General features: G+C 41.3%; 1 protein-coding gene across 1 annotated transcript in view; it reads right to left on the minus strand.

The window, feature by feature from the left end:
• Window positions 1-268: 268 nt before the first annotated feature.
• The window catches only part of socs7 (suppressor of cytokine signaling 7), a 55807-nt gene continuing 34025 nt past the window's right edge, over window positions 269-22050 (minus strand). Inside the window, exons 4-10 of the mRNA XM_037690619.1 lie at window positions 18084-18218; window positions 13140-13285; window positions 12139-12307; window positions 6162-6290; window positions 4251-4386; window positions 3050-3193; window positions 269-555 (exon numbers count right to left, since the gene is read on the minus strand). Of these exons, the coding sequence (XP_037546547.1) occupies window positions 3073-3193; window positions 4251-4386; window positions 6162-6290; window positions 12139-12307; window positions 13140-13285; window positions 18084-18218 (836 nt within the window). The 3' untranslated portion in view covers window positions 269-555; window positions 3050-3072. The remainder of the gene's footprint in view (window positions 556-3049; window positions 3194-4250; window positions 4387-6161; window positions 6291-12138; window positions 12308-13139; window positions 13286-18083; window positions 18219-22050) is intronic.

Consider the following 22050-nt stretch of genomic DNA (forward strand, 5'->3'; position numbering starts at 1 on the left):
AATGATACATAATGAGTTTGATGTATCATTAAAGAGGAATTTTCTTCATTGTACTGCATCACACCACGTTAGGTCAGAAAAACAGATAAATGTCTTTATTTCCACAAAGACAAAGAAAAGCCAATGACAAAGACTTTTAGCTGTCAGAGGAGGAAACTCTTGCCTCTTGGTGCATATCTTTACCGTGGGAATATTTCATTCCCTAATCCCTCATTTTACAAAATGGAAATAAAAACAAGGAAACATTCACAAACAAGAGTTGTACAAATTGATCAGTGCATCGTATCTTTAAAAGTCCAGCTGGTTGAAAAACTAGGAAAGCTGAGTTTATGATTTTGGACGTTTCTTCCAACATGTTTCGGGTCAGGACATCTCTGCAGTCACTCTTCAGATCCAGAAACTGTCAACATTTTTCCACCGTCCAACATCAAACACCTCCTCAGATTGGTCCAAAGGAGCAGAGAAGGGTCCATTCCTGTCCAACTGGATCTGGATGACCAGGGACGCCAATGGGCTGAGGCTGGAAGACTGGCAGACCAGTACAGAGCCGTCCTCCTAAAGGAAAAAAAAAAATCAGTTTATACCATTTTAGTTATGTTTAAGCCAGTTTGAAGTGGTTTTCAGTGTAAACAGAATTATAGATCACCTGTTGTAAATAGTTCTTTGAGCTGCTTTAATTTGGAAAAACAGATTTTACGTCTGACCACAGTGACAAGCTAACAGCTAGTCCAAGAGTGCAGCTAAGACCAAAGCATTATTATTGCATTTTTAAAGATTATTCACTATCAAAAATGTCAAAGCGGTTTATGCTATTTCATTGACCTTTCCACCACCTTAGTTCCTTAGTACACAGTTATTTACAGGGAAATCTGAGGTTGTAAACAAAAGCAGCAGAAAGAGGACATCACTTCTGGTGCAGCCTACTAGAACAATCCTGGCAGAAATGCCAAGATATTTCTGCCAAAACTAAAATATAAGGCAAAACTGATAAATGGACTGCGCTTATATAACACCTTTCTATCAAATCAAGATACTCAAAGCACTCATACAATACAATACATACAATCTGTGCCCTCATTTACCCATCGCCACACACATTCATACAGCACTCTACTACATCTCTACAAAGATTATCTGAATCTATAGAGACTAATCAGAGCTTTAGATCTAGGCCTGTCGCAATAAACAATAAATCAATTAATCGCATGATAAATGAAAATTATCAACCTCATTTTCATTTATCGGCTTTATTGTTTCTTTGTCTCTCTCTTTCTACTGAAGACACTGGATGACAAAAGGCTCAACTCTGGTGCTCTTGACTGACTCCTCCCTTTCTTTTTCTTTTCTCTTTAAAATCCATTTTAATGATCCACAATCACGTTTTTGGATCGTTAAAAGCCGCTAAGCTGAGAAGTTAAGCTACGAGCTAAGCTAACAGGCTGACCTCGGGAAAAACCTCAGTCTTGTCGAAGCTCCAAAATTCACGGTTGAAAACCATGCCTCCGTGTAAAAAGTTGTTTTTCTCTGCAAAAAGAAGCTGAGAACTTGTTCACTGATTTTTTTTATTAAAAGCTTTGTGTGAAAAATGCTAAAGAGCTCAAACCACACCGAGCGTCCGCCATTTTGAAAACCGAAGAGAGACAGCCCATGTCACGTGAAGGGGCCTCCCTCCCATTTTTCTTAAAGAGACATGCTGCTCGCTCCCTCACTATCCATCCTTCGATTCAAACAGTCTTACACTGCCATCCTGGGATCTTAAAAAGGTACTACACGCAAAACAAATGAAACATTTCATCTTAAATCAGACAATAATTACTAATTATTTTCACATTTCAAACAATATTATCGTTTATCGCAATAATTTCTGAGATAATTAATCACCCAGCAAAATTTGTTATCGTGACAGGCCTATTTAAATCACATGCAAACACTGATGGGACACACATCAGAGACAATGAGGGGTTCAGTGTCTTGCTCAGGGACACTTCAACATATGACTGCTGGTGGAATTGAGCCCTCAGTTCTCCCATTGGAGGACAAAGTTGTTACTGAATCAAATGTTTACTTATGAAGGTAAAAATAGAAGTTTAAGAACCCATTAAAATACAACAAAATGCAGGAAATGGCATCTAATTTTTTCAAAATTTTCGGGGAGGACCCCTAGACCCCCCACACACACACACACACATTACACATGTTTCTGACATCAATATTACTTTACTTTATTTATTTTATTACTCTTAGAAATGTGTGTGGAGACACACTCCTGCTGCTACATTTGATTTTTATTGTTTAAACATGAATAAAAATGTAAAAATAAATGAAACCGTAACTGTCCCTGTTTCTTAATTTCATCTTGATAACATTCTTTCTTTTTTGTCTCCGAGCTGGAAATGTCCCCAGACTTAATGTCAGACATCTGGTCCCCTCATCAATGAGATCAATAAAGGTTGAATAAAAGCAGAATGAGATCTGCTTGTGTTGGAATTCAACCGACCTGCATGAATAAAATCACTGTCTTACATGTAGAAATACTGATTTAAAACAACTTGACAGTTGTCCTTTAATTTGTTCCTGAGCTGTAGATCCAAACAGTAAAAGCAGTTTTTCTCTTGAGATAACAGAAACGCACTTCCAGAAGATTGTCAAGTTTGACAGATCTGTCAATTGAATTCAGTCCAATTTAATTTTTAATGTGGTGCCAGTTTCCAAAATAGTAATCTCCGGTCTAAATAACGGTTGAATGAATGAGTGAATGTTACTGGGAAAAATATTTATACAATTCATTTTGAGCCCATTTAAATACAGATCAATTCTGTCCAATTATTTTGAATCTCAAACGTGTTTGTTTGATATAAAAGTAATTTATAAAGTGTACTAAGAAAATCAACAAACTGTATTATGCTTTAAAGAAGGTAAATCAGTTTAATTAAATTTAAATCAATTCCCTTTCTGGAGTAAGTGCAGGGTCATGTGAACTCTCTTGATTCCAGTTAAACAGATTTACAGACGACAATAAAACTTCTGTAATCAGGAGAAAGAGACTCACTTGAGCTGAAGAGAGTTCTGCTGCTACGTCTGCGACTCAGCCTCCTGCTCTGCTTCCACCACCCTCCGAATCCTCTTGATTGACAGGTACATCTCTTCCTCGGGGTCATAGTAATAAAACTTACTCAGATAAGAGATCAGTGGTCTGCAAACAAGAAAAATGACAAATAAGGGAAAAAAGTTAAGTGAATGTTTGGATTATAAGATGTTTGGTCTTTGATTGCAAAGGAAAAAAGTTTTTTTTCTTGCATAAAACCAAAATACAGAAAATTTCAGTAATTAATAAAAAGTACAATTCAGTTGTGAGGCATCAGCAGGTAATGTTCATTAATACAACATAAGATTCTGTTATTAGTTTTTTAAACAAATTATCTGCTTCATTACATAAACAACAAAAGTCGCAGGTGTCCATAGTGGTGCATTCAATATTTGATTAAATGCTATTAATTAAAAGAACCCTGACGGGGCACGGTGGAGTAGTGGTTAGTTAGCATTGCTGCCTTGCAGCAAGAAGATCCTGGGTTTGAAACTTGGCACAGTCCTTTCAGTGTGGACTCTCTAAGGCTGGACCGAGTGGTAAACTTAAAGTCATGCACAAACAGCTGAGATGAGCATTTTAAATCATCCAGCAACACAGAAACTTTCTGGTCACTCAGCTGGTTGGATGTTTAACTGAGGGAGGAGGAGTTGTGGAGTGGATCGTCTGCAGGGAGAAGAAGCAGCTTCTCAACAGCTTGTTGGTGCTCTGGTTTTTGTCATGGTTTGTGTCCAGCAGCACCAACTTTAAACCAAACTGGCTCTGTTACTGGCTGCAGACTGGACTAAGCCAAACCGGAGCTGGAGAAAAGAATGCTGAGTAAACTTCTTTTATCGTCTTCTTCTTTCAGCTTTTCCCTCTTCAGGGGTTTCCACAGTGAGTCATCCTCCTCCATCTCACTCTGTCCTCACTCCATCTACCTCCATGTCCTCTCTAACTGCATCCATATATCTCCTCTGTCTTTTTCCTGGCAGCTGCATTTCTAACATCCTTCTACCACTAAACCCACTGTCCCTCCTCTGGACATGTCCAAACCATCTCAGTGTGTCCTCTCTAACTTTATCTCCCAGTTGTTCAACCTGTGCTGTCCCTCTGATGATCTCATTCCTACTCTTATCCATCCTGGTCACTCCTAAGGAGAACCTTATGGTTAGGAGGTGAGTACCTGGGCAGTGGAAGCTCTTGGATGTGGTCGATGCGGACTATCTGTCGGATGCAGAAGCGACAGAGGTGCTGTAACGACTTGACGTTGCTGAATCGAGATACAGGATGCAGCAGCTGAACCGGAGTGGGTGGAAGCCCTGAGACAAAGAGCACACCGTTACTCAGACTTTGACCCAGTCAGCCTGCTGGATGTCACTGGGTTGTGTTCTCTGGGTCTGGACATGCTGGTGGTTTAGCAGCCTGCACAGATACAGCTGAATGACTGTTTCACATCATTTACCTTCTTAATGACCACTTTAATGTCACATAAATATGCCAGTAACGATTATTGGCATGCTAGCATGGCAGACTGCAAACATTTCATTCTCCAATTTGTTTATAAAACTCTTCCCATGAAGACAATTCTTGTCAAACACAAAATTCTAATTAAAGATTTAACATTTCTAAACTGTATGCATATTGCCCTCCACCTATCATGCAGGAGTTTTACACCAAAATCCTCTTTTGCTGAGGAGTGACAGAGTTACAGCTGTTTTGGTCAAACCTTTGTATGAGCTTTCACACTATTGTTAGATACTGCGAGATGTGATCGCACTCAGAGTAAGTGCTGAGGCTCTCAGCTTCAACCACATACATTTTGGCCTAATTGTTAAATTGAATGAGTTACAGCTGCATTTCATTTGGCTAAGTTTGACTAACTGAAGCAGCCATCTTGAATTGGGTTGACTTCAAATGTTCAACATGTTTAGATGATCTACCAGTGATGTTTGTTAGAAGTTTATTCTTGCTGGAGGCCCGGTCTGGTCCACTCTGACTCATGACCTGGTTTGGAACAGATCATACCAGTCTCAGCTGCTCACAACGAGCGAGCCCAGGGTCAACACCCAATAAGGAGTCATTTTTGTTTTCTTGCTTCCAACACTTTGATAGATTTGCACATCACTCTATTATCCACCATCAGAAACAGGTAAGACCATTGAGGTCACACAGTCACCCCACTGATACACTGACAGGCTGTGCCCGCCCCAGATGTGGAGGCGGAGCAAAGGGCCAACATAAGCTGTTGCGTTCTTTTGCACGGGGCCTCCGCTTCCAGTTCTGGGTTGCGACGGGTTCAGACGGGCGCCTCAGCACTAAGCTTGTAGTTTTTCCTGCCTTGCCTACATTAAAAGGTAAAAATAATTTACCTCTCTTGATTTTATCAAGTTCGTGAGAGTTTCCTCTCCACCTGGGAACAAAAAGAACCGGAAGGGCGCCGTGGACGAATGGCTGATAAAATGGTGCCGAAACTCGGGATCGAACCAGGGATCAGGGACCTTTAGACCTTTCTTAGATTTTCATTAAAATCTGTTCAGTGGTTCATAAGATATTTTGTTAACAGTACTGACTTCCTCAATTGATGCTGAAGTTTTAATCAGAAATACTACACAATGCAAAGTACTCAATGTACGTGTCAGGGACAATGCTCAGCCACTACCTCACCTAATTGTAGCTCTATATCAGTCAATAAAATGAATGTGTTAAAGCCATTTGTATGTTTTAGAAGGTCAGTTGGCTGTGCCAGTCATCTTAAATCGAGTTGACTCCAAAAGGTAATGAACTGTAGATGTGCATCCATTAGTTATTTTCTGGGATTTGGTAAAGTCTGTCCACTAGTTCAAGAGATATTTAGCTGAATATGAATACACGAACGTCGGCAAAAATGGTATTGCTGGTTTGCCTTCAGCAGTGGGTGATAACCATTAGGCTTAAAAGGTGTTGAAACATTTCAATTGTTTTCAATCGACTGCATTTATGAATGAAATAATTATAAAGTTTGAAAAAAAAAGAACATCTAATAGAGTCAGCTCATCACTGTTGGCAGGACTTGTCTACAGCCTGACAAGAAACCAGTTCTAGTGGTATTTCTTACCTGGGACTCTGGAGCGCAGGAAATAGAGAAACTTGCCATTCTTAGAGTGCATGATGGCTCGTTCTATAAATTCTACCACGGAGTGGCAGCGATCCTCAAACTTCGGGTGACACCACAGGCTGAATGTCCCTGAAGGTATAAGGACACTGTTATTACATATGTTTCACATGTAGCATCATAGCATCCTTAATAAATCCTTGCATAAAAAGTAAAGCATTTATTCAATTTCACTGAGCATGCATAATAATTCTGCACAGCTTTGCTCTCTTTGTATTAAGGCTGCACTTTAAATTAAAAATAAAAAATTCTGCCTGTTTGACAGTATGTATGACACTGCAAAGGCTCTGCTAGTTTCAGTTTTATCACAAACTAATTTTGACAGAGATCCTGAAAGAAGTGAAGCATATAAAAACAAAACAACAACAACAAACAAAAATAAATGTACACCCTTTTGAGCAGTTTTTAAAACTAAAATACCCTCCTGCAGGGCTATTCAATGGCAGCCCGGGGGCCAAATCAGGCCCACGGGTGAGCTCAGTTCAACCCAGCAATGGGTTTATATTTAAATAAGATTCGATTTTACACCATAAAATATAACTTACATAACAACAATAACTGCTGGGTGTCTGACCTCTGAGCTCTTGGCTTTCAGAAACTGTGGCCCACTGAGTAATTCAGTTGAATTGCCCTGCCTGCTGTGACAGTCGTGTCTGGATTGCTCTTCCAAGTTAATCAAAATACATATAATATATATTATATATTTGCAACTTCAACCAGTAATTTACCTCTCTACTTCAAATCAGAGGCTGTTGCAAATCCGTCCAGACACATTGGAGGTTCAAGTCTAGCCAATCAGAAAAAGCTGCCCGATGGCAGGACACCCGAGGGTACATGAGATTTGCCCATAGATGGTGGTTTGAAGGCTATGGCTGTTGTGGGGACACGTCTCTTCAATGTCGTATTAAGGACTGGGACAGAGCCTGTGGAGGGGCAGACCGAGGTGATGGTTCCCTTTATTTTAATTTTTTTAAAGGGGGACCAGGGAGTGTGTTCCAACTATTGTGGGATCACACTTCTCAAACTCTAGAGGAAAGTTTAGAAGTGAGGCTTCGATCGATTGTCAAAACTTGGATTCAGGAGGCACAGTGTGGCTTCCACCCTGGTCATGGAACAGTGGACCAGATCTTCATCTTTGCAAAGTGGCTAAGGGGGTCATGCGGGATTGACTCTCCAATCTGCATGTTTTGTGACTTGGAGAAGACTTTTGACCATGTTCCCTGAGACAGTCTGTGCGTGGGGGTTCTGTGGGAGTACAGAGTGCCTTGGTTGCTTTTAAGGGCTATCTGTGTCCATATTATTTGTACAAAGTGGAGCTCGGTACAGGTTGGATTCTGCCAGGACTGTCCCTTGTCTCAGATTTTGTTTATGGTGTTCATGGACTGGATCTCAAGGTGTAGTTGTGGTGAGGAGTGTCTGGTTTGAGAACCTCAGGGTCTTGTCTGTGATTTATATGGATAGTGTGGTTCTGTTGGTGTTGTTGGGCCAAGACCTTCATTGTGTACTGGGGTAGTTCACAGCATGGTGCAGTGTAATGTGAAGCAGCTGGGTTGACAATCAGCTCCTCTAAGTCTGAGGCTATGGTTCTCAACTGGAAATGGGTGTAATTCCCATGGAGGAATGGCGTGGAGGAGTTCAAGTATTTGGGTGTCTTGCTTACAAGTAATGTTAGGATGGAGCAAGAGCTGGAATGACAGATCAGGGCCTCATCTTCAGTAATGAGGGCATTGCTTCTGTAGATGAACATATCCTGAGATATTCACCTGATTAAAACGGATTCTTTCATTTTTCTGGACTGAATATAAACGTGCATTAAATTTAATAAAATGTAACGTGAGACGTTATTTATCTTTGACCCATCAAAATGAATGTGGTCATTTATTTACAGAATCAAAGTTTAACATCAAACATTTACATTAATTTGGCAAAATATGAAAATAACAACATAATTAATCAGCTTTACAGGTAGTGAGAAACAATACGGCGATTGTTTTCACTTTTCAGCAGAACAGCAGACATCAAATCACACGGCGGTGATTGAGAACTTTGCTTCAGACATTTCTAAAAATATCTGTCAATGATTTCTACTTGATAGAAGAATTTTTAAAGATGGAAAGATGAAGTTTAGTGGGAGTGAAAGATGGATGAGGGAGAATGTGGTGTGTATGAGTGAAAAGTGTTGACAGGACGACACCCTCCATCCGACCCAGCTTTCCTCGGTACGCTCGGTAGTGGACTAGACTCATTTACCTCTCTGACGATGAATCAGCGGAAGAGGAGCTCCAGTTAACGCTACCTTTCAGCGTCTCCGTAGGATGGCAGAGATATATCCGGAGTGGTGACGGGACTTCGTCAACAACAGTTCACCTCAACGGGTGGACTTCACATGAGTGGGGTTCTTCAGAAGTTCCACTCAGAGGTGGAAGATGTTATAATCCCAAACTCGGAAGAGCCTTATCATGGCTGGACTTCTGTTCTCCCAAACGACTGGAGCTGCAAACTCTCCAGCCCGACTCCAACGGCAACTGCGACCCAACAGCAACTCACAGAACAGCCACTTCACAGAACTGGGAGAACTAGGAAGTACCGACATTTTAAAGAGCTCTATTTCCGGTTCATTTGGGAGTTTTCTTATTGGTCAATGTCGACCAGACAGGGGTGTGTTTTGTGACGCAAAAGGTTACTAGAAAACAGCAAGAATGTTATGGAACAGATTGAAGATGTTTCCCAGACAGGCGAGAGAAATGTTTGGGCGAGTTTGGAGAAACAGGTGCCAACTTCTCTGTTTACGTCTGAGAGGATTTAAAAACAAGACAGTTGTTCCAACACTTGTCTGCTTCGACTCCGACCTTGGAGAAAACTTACACTTGCTCATTCACAGACAGAAAATCAGAAAATGCATAATTACTCTGTAACAGGCCTTAACATGAATTCTAACTTTGATTAAAAAATCATTGTTACTGTTTTCACAGTTAATTAAAAATGATTAGTTCACTGCAACATCTAAAATGTTTGAACTAAAACACTTTGATTATCAACATTTGTAAAACAGTAATGATAATAGAAAAGAGAGTGTTCTTTCACTTGAATTTTCAAGAAAGAAAGTCTCAGGATGGGTGAACCTGTATTTCTGGATTCAAATCAATGAAATGACAGTTTCTGTCCCACAAGGTCAAGTTTTGACATCAGGCCTAGTCCACTACACTTCAGTTTGTCAGAATGAATAAAGTGCCGAGTCGACAGGCAAAGCTCTTGATTTACTGGTTTGTCCAACCCTCACCTATGGTCATGAGGTTTGGGTCATGACCCAAAAAACAAGATTCTAGACACATGCAGCTGAAATGAGCTGTCTTTGCAGGGTGGCCAGGCTCAGCCTTAGTGATGGGGTGACAAGCTCCATCATCCACAACGAGGGGCACATCAGTAGTGTCTCTGCTCCTGCACATCGAAAAGTGTCAGTTGAGGTGGTTTGAGCGTCTTATTAGGATGTCTCCTGGACGCCTGGCGGTATGCCAGGCATGTCCCATTGGGACGAGGCCCAGGGGCAGACCCAGTACTCATTAGAGGGATTGTGTACTTTCTCTGGTTTGGGAACATCTTAGCATTCTCCAGGTGGAGCTGGAGAGTGTCGCTGAGGAGAGGGATGTCTGAGTTTATCTCCTGGACCTGTAGTTTGACCCGACCACAGATAAGCAGTAGATGGAGATGGAGATGTTTGCAAGTAAAAAGCTGCCATCAGGGGCAGTTGTGGCTGAGTGGTTAGAGCAGTTGTCCAATGGGAGAGTTGGGGGATCAATTCCACCAGCAGTCACATGTTGAAGTGTCCCTGGGCAAGACACTGAACCCCTCATTGCCTCTGATTTGTGTCCCATAGACATATGAATGCGACAAAGCTCTGATTATTTTCTACAGATTCAGATTATCTTTGTGGAGATAGAGAGATGTAGAACGTGTGTGGAGGTAAATGAGGGCACAGATTGTGTTGTAAAGAGCTTTGAGTATCTTGACTAGATAGAAAGATGCTACATATGTACAGTCCAATTACCATTTAAAATCAGTCTGCATTTCAGATGCATTGTAATCAAACCTGTTGTAGTTCAAAGGTTTTACAACTCACTAAATAACTAATTAAAGACCAAGCATTCCTTAAAGAAATGCATATCGCACGCCGAGTTTAAAAAGTTTTAGACTAAAATCATTTTACGATGAGAAGAAACTCACGTATAGCCTTTTTGTCAAACTTTATAAATACTGTAACCTTATGAGCGATATGCAATATCGTGAGATCTTGTGAGATGTGTTCAAATATATCACGGTAATGACTCTCAGCTAATACCATATCAACTTCCTTAATACCTGTTTATGTGACTGAGTTACATCCATTTATTGCTGGCTAGCTGTGGCTGTTATGTGCCTGGGGCACATTGGTCTTATAGTTTGTCCTTGGGACATGTCTTGGGTTTTGGGTTAGCTGATTAGCTTTTAATTGTTTTGGGCTGTGGCCTTTTCCACCCCACCTATTTAAGAGGCTGGTCCCAGGGAGCTCTAGTCCCCTTTCCCTTCTCTCTCTCTCTCAGGCTCACTCTGTTTGTGAACTCGCTCATGCTACCTCATTTTTGGCCTCTCAGAAGCTCTCTACCTTTGGGGCCTCTTTTATTTGGACCTTTTTTGTTTGGCTGCCCTGGTTTTCCCGGGGCCCATGTTTTTTCTTTGTCCTGGACCTGTGGCCTGCTGTCAGCGGCTTCAGCAACCACAGGTAATTTTTGTTAATGCTTTGTATATTTTTTTGTAACTTTAGCCTGTTGCGGCCGGTTGTCCTGTTTTCACCCTTTTCTTTTGTAATAGATGTTTTTGTATGTTTTTTCTAGTTTTAGTCGGGTATCAGCAGCGGCTTTGATGGCCCTGTATAGGGTTGGCCCACTGCGGTACCTTTTTGTTCTGTTTGACCGGGTCACCAGGTCCATCTTTAAGGTGATACTTTGGGTTTTTGTGTTTCTTGGGTGGACAGGGGAATTGGGGATTCATAATAATCTTTCTTTTTTTTTCAGGAAGCAGCCGCTTTGAATAAATTGAAAGTTTGAACTCCCATATTTGTGTCCCGTGTCCTCCTTAATGCGTTATGTTCATGGTGGACATAACAGTGGCATCCATCTTGAACTGTGCTGACTCCAAATATTAATGAGTTGAAGATATAGAGGCAGTGATAACTATTTGGTAGTTTCATAAAAATCTGTCCAGTGGTTCAGCAGATATTTCCTGACAGACAGATAGAAAGTATTTAGTCTAACTGATAATGACAACGTTTCACACAAAGACGTAGTACAATGTGTAGTACATAGTATGTATTGGGGATCAGTCTCAGCTACTACCACACCAAACATTCTCAAATAACTATAAAATTGGCTGAGTCAGATCTTTCTTTGTGTTTGCTAAAGTCACTTAACTGTGACCATTTTGAATGCGATTGAATCCAAAGGTTAACAGACTGTAGATGTGCATCCACTGAGAGTTTCCTTCAAATCTATTCACTAGATATTTTGCTAACAGCACCGACAAACACACACATGCACACACTGACAGGGGCAATAAAAACACTTGATGTTTACCTGGTTTGAAAGTGAATAAATACTATCTAAGATGGACAACAACACATGATAACCTGACAAAGTCCATGCTCAATAATCCAGGTATACAATCCAACAATTTTCAGTCATGATAACCTGTGTTGTGTCATTATTTACTGAATGAAATCAAATTTAAAAGGCAGAGAAAATTCATAAATAAAATAATTAAGTCCACCCTTCCTGCTTCCATAGAAACTAGGAAGCTAAGCAGCTAACCATTTAACGGAGCTTGACCTAGTTAACATCCATCATGTTTGTTAATAATAAATCTGTGCAAATATGTTTGTGAGTCTCACCTCGATAGTGCTCCATGCGGGTGTGGTGTGTGACTCCCTGCGATCTAAAGCTGAGGCTCAGGATGTACCGAGGGTCAGAACTGTCTCGAACCAGAAAGGATCCGTCCGGTTTGCCTTTCAGCTTCATCTCTGCATCCTCCCAGTTCATAGGACCCCAGTACCAGCCACACTGCAGGCGCACAGACCCAACAGAACATCCATGAGCACAGTGACAGAGGCTGCTATTTCCTGTCTCTGTGAAGTTTAACATGCTACAGACAGCATCTGTTGCAGAAGAGAGACCCTACAGTTCACTTTCAGGAGGACACGGAAAACCCCTGAACCTTTAATTTTCACGGCTGGCATTTTTAAATACATGAGAATTTCATACTATTACGGTATATTTTAGGTTTCAGTCGCGAAAGAAAATAAAAAGTGAGGAGAAGATAAATGTTAGTATTTATCCACAATGTTCATGAGCCAAGTTTTTCCACACGAAAATCCAGACTGCAAAATTACATGCAGGTGAGGCAATATTTTATAAAGAGTGGAGTCTAAGCTATTTTGGTCAGATCTTGAGAATAGCATTACTCACACTCAGAGTATGTGTTAAGAATGGCTCTCAGCTTCGACAGCATCACATTTAACTCGATACCTGTAAAACTTATTCAGTTACAGCCATGTTTGTGTTGGCCAATGTCAATTTGCCATGGCAGTCCTCTTGAACTGGATTCATTACAAAAGTTGATCAGTTGTAGATGCACAATTATTGATTATATCCTGAAAATTTTATTAAAATTGATCTAGTAGTTGATGGGATATTTAACAAAAAATGGGTTTGACTTTTAATATTAATCTTTTAAGCAAAGATCTTACAAAATGAGTAACACTTGAAAAATGTGTTTTGCGTGTTACTTTCAGTTACTGCCAAATCAATTTCAGCTCAATATCATGAAATTAATACAATATTGTATTCTTAGCATTACAAAGAAGACAAATCAGTGTACGATAGCTGCTCTTACCTTTTCCAGTTCTCTCAGACTTGCTGTAAAGTTGCTGGCTTCAGACCGCCGCAGTGCACACAACACAGGAGGTGGAGCCTGTCGGATGGGTGGTGGAGCGTCTGCCGGCAATAGGTTTGAATGAGGGAGGGCTCGAATGAAGGCGTCTAAATCAGAGAAGGTTCAAAATTAAACATTGTTACCACAAAACACACCTTCACATTAGACCAAAGCTAAGGGCACAAATCTCAGTGATAAAAACGTGCGCTTGAAAATCAGACTGTGTAGTTGTGATTTAAATTTTGTAACCTTGTATGACAAAAGGCAAAGGTAGAGAGCTGGCTGACATGATGCAGAGAAGCAAGGTAAATGTTTTATCTGTCCACGAGATCAAGAGGAATGGCTTCAAGGTTATCAGCATTGGAGCAGGGTTCAAACTGTTTTACCATGGTGTGGATAAAAAGAGAAATGGAGTAGGAGTGGTCCTGAAGGAGGAATAGGAAATGAATGTAGTAGAGGTGAAAAGAGTGTCAGATAGGGTGATGTGCCTGAAGGTAGAAGTAGAAGGTCTGATGCTAAATATCGTCAGTGGTTATGCTCCACAGGTTGGATGTGATGGGGAGGAGAAAGATAAAATTTTGGAAGGATCTGGATGAAGTGATAGAGAGTATTCCCAGGGAGCAGAGAGTGGTGATTGGAGAAGAACTGAATGGACATGTTGGTGAAGGAAACAGAGGGGATGAGAAAACGCTGGGTAGGTTTGGTGTCAAGGAAAAAACCCAGGAAGGACAGATGGTGGTGTATTTTACCAAGAGAATGGAAATGGCTGTAGTCAACACATATTTCCAAAAGAGGGAGGAACATAGAGTGACCTATAAGAGTGGAGGAAGGAGTACGCAGGTCGACTACATTCTGTGTAGAAGAGGAAACCTGAGGGAGATTGGAGACTGTAAGGGTGTGGCAGGGGAGAGCGTGGCCAGACAGCATCGGATGGTTGTGTGTAGAACGATTGTTGTTGTCAAAAAGAGAACAGTAGTAAAATCAGAGAAAAAGACCAAATGGTGGAAGCTGAGGAAGAACGCTGTGAGAAATTCAGAGAGGAGCTGTTAAAGGCTCTGGGTAGTAAGAAAGAGCTTCCAAATGACTGGACTATTACAGCAACAGTAATTAGAGAGACAGGTAGGAAGATACTTGGTGTGTCATCTGGACAGAGAATGGATTATAAGGAAACCTGGTGGTGGAATAGTGAAAGGCAGAAAGCTATTCAGAGGAAGAGGTTAGCCAAGAAGAAATATGACAGTGAGAGGACTGAAGAGAGGAGACAGGAATATAAGGATGTGGAGCAAAGAGGGAGGTAACAAAGGCAAAACAGAAGGCGTATGATGAGTTGTATGGGAGGCTGGACACTAAAGAAGGTGGGAAGAAGTTGTGTTGATTGGTGAGACAGAGAGATCAGGCTGGAAAGGATGTGCAGCAGGTTAGGCTGGTTAAAGATAGGAATGGTAATGTTATAACAAGTGAGAAGAGCATGGTGGGACAATCTAAGGAGTACTTTGAGGAGCTAATGAATGAAGCAAACGAAAGAGAAAGAAGACTAGAGGTCTGTGGACCAGGAAGTGGGAAAGATTAGTGAGGGTGAAGTTCAGAAAGCTCTGAAAATAATAAAGAAGTGGAAGCCAGTAGGACCTAATGACATACCAGTGGAGGTTTGGAAATGTCTTGGAGAGAGGGCAGTGAGGTTTTTGACTCAAATATTCAATGGCATATTCGAGGGTGAGAAAATACCTGAGGAATGGAGAAGAAGTGTGCTGGTGCCCATTTTTAAGAACAAGGGTGATGTACAGAGTCGTAACAACTACAGGAGAATTAAGTTGATGAGCCACACAATGAAGATCTGGGAGAGAATTGTGGAAGCTAGACTTAGACGAGAGGTAAATGGACTGTACTTATATAGCGCCTTTCTATCTTGTTTCAAGATACTCAAAGGTGACTATATGTGAGCAGCAGTATGGTTTCATGCCAAGAAAGAGCACCACAGATGCCATCTTTGCTTTGAGAATGCTGATGGAGAAGTACAGAGAGGGTCAGAAAGAACTCCTTTGTGTCTTTGTGGATTTAAAAAGAGCAAATGACAGGGTGCTGAGGGAGGAGGTGTGGTATTGCATGGGAAACCTGGAGTGGCAGAGAAGTATGTTAGACTGGTACAGGACATGTATGAGGACAGAAGGACAGCGGTGAGATGTGCTGTAGGAGTGACAGATAGCTTCAAGGTGGAGGTGGGAGTGCATCAAGGATCAGCTCTGAGCCCCTTCTTGTTTGCTCTGGTGATGGACCGACTAACAGATGAGGTCAGGCAGGAATCCCCATGGACTATGATGTTTGCAGATGACATTGTGATCTGTGGTGAGAATAGGGAACAGGTGGAAAAGAACTTGGAGAGGTGGAGGTATGCACTTGAAAGAAAAGGAATGAAAGTCAATTGTAGTAAGACAGAGTACATGTGTGTGAATGAGAGGGAGGCTGGTGGAACAGTGAGGCTAGAAGGAGCAGAGGTCACAAAGGTGCAGGACTTCAAGTACTTGGAGTCCACTGTCCAGGAAAATGGGGAGTGTGGAATCCTACTTCTAACCTACAAAGTTCTAAACAACCTAGCTCCATCCAACACTTTTCAGTCAGGTCATCTGGACAGTTTCTTTTTTTGTGCTGAAACATTTCGCCTTCGATCCAGAAGGCTTCATCAGCTCCAACCTAGCTCCATCTTATATTACAGATCTTATTGTTCCCTATTTTCCTAACAGAGCACTTCACTCTCAGACTACAGGTTTACTCACAGTTCCTAGGGTTTCCAAAAGCAGAATGGGAGAAAGAACTTTCAGATATCAGGCTCCTCTCTTGTGAAACCAACTTCCAGTTTCTGTCCGTGAGGCTGACACATTGTCCAGTTTTAAGACTGGGATTAACACTTTCCTTTTTGCTAAATCCTATAGTTAGGGTCGGCTTGGGTTTCCTGAGCTGTCCCTTAGTTACGCTGCTATAAGCTTAGACTGCTGGAGGACAAACTGACCACATGTCTTCACTCTGCTACTGTCTTCACTTATTCTGCTCAACGTGTTTTGTATTTGTAATTATTTTTTCTATTCCTAACGTGTTTTTGTCTTTCAGGTTCACCTGCACTTACACCTGGACCTACCATTCTGTGTTCGTCTGTCTCTCCTTCCTGTCCTCTCAAACCCAGCCGGTCAAAGCAGATGGCCGCTTGTCCTGATCCTGGTTCTGCTGGAGGTTTCTTCTTTTAAAAGGGAGTTTTTCCTTTCCACTAATACCATTGTGCTTGCTCAGGATGGGAGACTGCAACGAAGTGAAGATTCAACAAGTCTTTTGGATTCCTCAGACAGAGAACTTTACTAATTGGCTTTTCTATGTATGTGAATGTTTCTGTAAAGTGCCCTGAGACAACTTTGTTGTGATATGGTGCTAAATAAATAAACTGAATTGAATTGAATTGAAATTGGTAAAGAGGTGAAAAAGAGAGATCAGGCAGGATGGAGTGGATGGAAAAAAGTTTCAGAAGTGATTTGAGACAAAAGAGTGGCAGCAAAGGTCAAAGGAAACGTTTACAAGACAGTGGTGAAACCAGCTATGTTGTATGGTCTGGAGACATATATGGACAAAAGGACAGGAGAAAGAACTGGAAGTGGCCGAAATGAAGATGTTGAGGTTCTCCTTAGGAGTGACAAGGTAAATGGTAAATGGACTGTACTTATATAGCGCCTTTCTATCTAATCAAGATACTCAAAGCTCTTTACAACAATCTGTGCCTCATTTACCCATTCATACAGCTCTCTACTAGATCTATACAAAGCTAATTGAACAAATCATTCTAAAGAGACTAATCAGTGCTTCATCACATTCATACACTGATGGGACACACATTAGAGGCAATGAGGGGTTCAGTGTCTTGCCCAAGAACACTTTGGCATGTGATTGCTGGTGGATTCGAACCTCCAACTCTCTCATTGGAGGACAACTGCTCTAACCACTCAGCCACAGCTGCCCAAGGATGGATAAGATTAGCAATGAGATCATCAGAGGTACAGCACAGGTTGAACAACTGGTAGATGAAGTTAGAGAGACCAGGCTGAGATGGTTTGGACATGTCCAGAGGAGGGACAGTGGATATATTGGTAGAAGGATGCTAGAAATGAAGCTGCCAGGAAAAAGACAAAGAGGAGATATATGGATGCAGTTAGAGAGGACATGAAGGTAGTTGGAGTGAGGACAGAGGACGCAGAGGACAGAGTGAGATGGAGGAGAATGACTCGCTGTGAAGACCCCTGAAGAGGGAACAGCTGAAAGAAGAAGAAGAAACTCATAAGTTCAAAAAAATGGAAAAAAAATGTTAATTTTGTATTATAAAATAAACTGGAGAATGGCACCCGTACTAACGAAGGTGAGTTTTAAAAATAAAGCTCTACACAACTTTATTTTTTCACAAAACCATAAAGTAATGCCTTCCTGGGATGCGTGGGCCCCATCCTTCATTTTCAAAATGTACTACACCTACAGGGCTGCAGCTCAGTAAAGTGCCACCCAACAGCCAAACCCATCTGTTCTCCAACTGGATTGTTAAATTTGTGATTGACATGACATTGACCAATCAGCTGAGAGGAAGGAACATCCATTTGTACTGGCCAGTTGAAACTCACACACAAGTTAGTGAACTTGAGCGCAGAGTCTTACTCGTAGTTTTTTGCTTTGTATCTGTGATCAGACCTTAACAAAAATAATAATAATAACAACAATATGCAAAATAATATTCCTATCGACACGTTTTAAGCAGAATTTTTCAGCCATGGTATTTTCAAGGTTACAAAACTTAATTCACAACTGTTTGATTTACAAGCACAAACAATATGGACTTTGTGCTCGTACAAAACCCTTTCATGAGCCGCAGACATGTCTTACCATTGAGGCTGACACTGTGCTGGATGGTGGGGTGGGAGGGGAGAGGGGGAGGAGGAAGAGGCAGGGGAAGGGATTGCAGGGAGGCACCCATAACGCTCACCAGGAACGGCCCAGGCTGAGGCCCAGCAAAGTCATCTGGAAGGAGGAAAAGAGGATGGGAAGAAACAAGGGAGGGGAGTAAAGAGATGAGAGGAAGGAAGAACCACAGAGGGAAAGATGGACGACGGAGAAAGAAGAAAAGAGACGTTAAAGTGCTGAGAAGGAAAAGAAGAACAAGAACAGAAAAGGAATACAAAGAGGAAAGGTAACGTGAAAGAGGGATGAATTTTCTCAGCTCAAATCAAAGTTCACCTTTTTGTTTCAACAATCATTTAAAGGTGTTGTTTTATAAAGGACCATGCAAAAGGATTCATCCTTCCTACGTAATCTTCCTCTCCGTAACAACCTGTAACTTATTTAGATTTTGTCAAAAACAATAACTCAACAAAAATAATTCTGCTTAATGAAGTTAAATGGAGAAAAACAGATCTGAATTATTAAAACATACATGAAACTAATAGGAGATTCTTGTCTAGAAATTCAACACAACAAGAGCCACATAATGAGTTTGATTACTCACAAGTGGATCTTATTTAGGTGTCAAACAATCTCAACCTGTCAAATGATTTGCACCTGTTCTGATGATTAACACTAGTCCAACACCTCTAAATAGTAAAGTCTACCACTAATCAAGAGACAGCATGAAGTCCAAGGAACTCTCCACACAAGTCAAAGACAAAGTGATTGAGAAGTACAGATCAGAGTTAGGTTATACTGTAAATGGACTGTACTTATATAGTAGCACCTTTCTATCTTATCAAGATACTCAAAGTTCTTTACAACACAATTTGTGCATCATTTACCCATTCATACAACGCTCTACTAGATCTCTACAAAGAATATTCAGAGCTTTATCACATTCATACACTGATGGGACACACATCTGAGGCAATGAGGGGTTCAGTGTCTTGCCCAGTGACACTTCAGCATGTAATTGCTGGTGGAAAGGAACCCTCAACTCTTGCATTGGAGGACTCTAACCACTCAGCCACAGCCGCCCCTGAAAACTGTAAAAATATACACTCTGAACATCTCATAGGGCCAACACAGCAAACCTGCCAAGAGAGGGTTATTCACCAAAACTCAAATACTGTAGTGGGTAGGGAGGAACATTCAGAAGGCCAAAGACAGTGGTGGACACAGCTAACCAAAAAGTTAGCTTTGCTAACTAATTTTCCATCCATTCATCCATCTATCCATCCATCAATTATCTTTATCAGCTTCTTCCTTTTTGGGTCGCAGGGGTCACTGGCGCCCATGTCCAGTCATCACTGTGCGAGAGGCGAGGGACACCCTGGACAGGTCTCCAGTCCATCAAAGGGACACATAGAGACAAACGAAACAAACAACCATTCACTCTCTCACTCACATCCAGGGACAATTTAGAGTTACCAATCAGTCTAACATGCATGTTTTTGGTCTGTGGGAGGAAACCGGGGTACCTGGAGAAAACCCGGAGAGAACATTCAAACTCTAACCAGAAAGGCCCTGGACCGGGATTTGAACCGGCGACCTTCTCACTAAAAGGCAACAACTCTAACAACTAACCCATATTCCGCTAAGTAAAAACTTAGCTTTGCTAATGCTAAACAAGTAAAGGAAATTAATGGAAGCTTACGCTAAACCGCTAACCACTTATATGTCTGTCACTCAGTCTGCGTCACGTCTTCACCTTCTTCAAGTTGAAGCTTCGTCGACCAGTTACCTCTTGTCACGTGCACACATAGTAAACCAATAGCGTGCCTAACGGACTCTTAGAGACACGCCCACAACAGACAGAAACAAGATTGTGAATTTTGTTAGCAAACTTAAAGTTGGCGAAACAGTATTTAGTGGAAGCTAATTCCACTCATTTGTTAGTGGATTTAGGGGAAAGTTAGTGAAAACACTAATCTGCAAAAGAAATAATTTGTTCCTCTATTAGCTGTTAGTTAGAGGAATTGTACCCACTACTGGCCCAAGATAACCCCCTGATGGAGCTGCAGCTCTGCAGTGATGGGAGAATCCTGAGAAAGTCGCACAGAGCTGGACTTCATGGAAGAGTGGCAGAAAAACACACAATATAAAGAAAATGAAAACTGTATGGTGTGGAACTTCTTCTTCAAACATGTGGAGGAAGGTGAGACCAAACATCAAGAACAACGCCATGCTGAGATCGCCATCTGTACAGTGCAACATGGTGGTGGCAGCATCATACTGTGGGGATGTTTTCATAATCATGGACTGCATGGGAAATTGGTCGGAGTTAAATATAAATAAATTAAAAAGATGGATGGAGCAAAATACAGAGATAAACTTAAGAGGAACTTGGTGGAGTCTTCCAAAGATGTGAGCCTGGGACAGAGGTCCACCTTTCAGCAGAACAGTGGTCCAGGACAGTCTGCTGAAGAACTCTCCACTGGTTTAGGAGTGCCAGTTAAAGGGCCTGGAATGATTTAATGAAAGACCAGATCTCAGTCCAATGAGAGTCTCCAGTTTGATTTGAAGATTGTTGGACACAAGCAGCACCTAAGTTTGGTGCTGACGAAAGGACAAAAAGTTGATGTTAGATGGACCAAAATCATGGTCAGACCTGAAGAAGCTTGTCGCTACAACTCCTGCAGAGGGTTGCAACACAAAATATTGAGTTTTGGGTCAAGTTTCATAGACTGTACTGTTAATTTATTAATTAATTAATTTTTTTTTTTCCTTCAACTTCATTAATCTGGAGCGGTGTTTGGGTGAAGTATTGTTTTTAATCAAATTAAAAATACATCCCAAATTAAGGTTGCATGTAATAAAAATAGAATACCAAGATGAATGTATTGGCAAGGCACTGTATAGAAGCACGTTACTCTTTACACCAGCATTCAGTAACCTAAATTAAACAAACTGTCACTAAATCAGCCTGTAAAAATCCAAACTAAGAAACAGCTCGTAATAATTATACTGACAGCCAGATGTTGTTTTGGCACGTTCACAACCCACACATAGCATTCATTTAGATCTTGTTTAACCTCCACCTTCCTGTTACTGGAAATAAAACGCTCCTGGAAGCACTCCTAATCCCAGCCTGAGTAATATTTGTTGAAGATGATTTATGAGCATCGGTCTGTAAACTGTTTTTAAACATCTTCACGGAGCCAAAAATAAAACAAGGAATTTTGGGGATAATCTAGTCATATTTAAAGTGATATATATATCTAATGATTATCAATAGTTAGTACTTTATTAACTGTGACATCAGACAAAAGGCAGAGGACAGAGAAAAATCTCTGTCCAGCCTCAGCTAGAAGGGGCCAAACAAGAGATTTGTGTTTTCAGGCTTCTTTCTCCAAAACTACAAAGGATGCTACTTTAGCCAACCTCTACACTTTTTATGACAGTTTGGTTTACCAGTGTTTTCTCAACCAATAACTTCTGTGTTACTATAAGAATGGAAGTGCTCTCAACATATAGACCGTGTAGACCAGGGATACTCATTGCGCGGCTCCTGAGCCGCATGCGGCTCGCCATGCTTTATTGGTGGCTCTCGTGACAGGTTACAACAATACGCCAGCACAGATACATTTTTAAAACGTGCTGGCGTATTACGCAGTAATTGTGCATGTCGGCTCAGGCTTCTTTGTAGTGGTTTTACATATTGTGTTAATCTAGTGTTGAGGAGGAGGCAGGTCCGACCGGCCAGTAGAGGTAAAAAAAAAAAAGTCCTGTTAAGCTTCAGATGGATCAGCTGATCACCGGCCGCATACGTCTCCGCGCCTGTTGTCATCTCCGGTGAAGAAAGTAGGAGCATCTAAGCAGGGCCGGTTCTAGGCATGGTTACATGAGGGGCAGGCAGAAATGTGAAGGGGGCATCTTCATCCGTACACATATTACAGCATATTCA

Source organism: Nematolebias whitei, chromosome 16, assembly GCF_014905685.2.
Source record: "Nematolebias whitei isolate Nwh7 chromosome 16, NemWhi1, whole genome shotgun sequence".
NCBI lineage: Eukaryota > Metazoa > Chordata > Actinopteri > Cyprinodontiformes > Rivulidae > Nematolebias > Nematolebias whitei.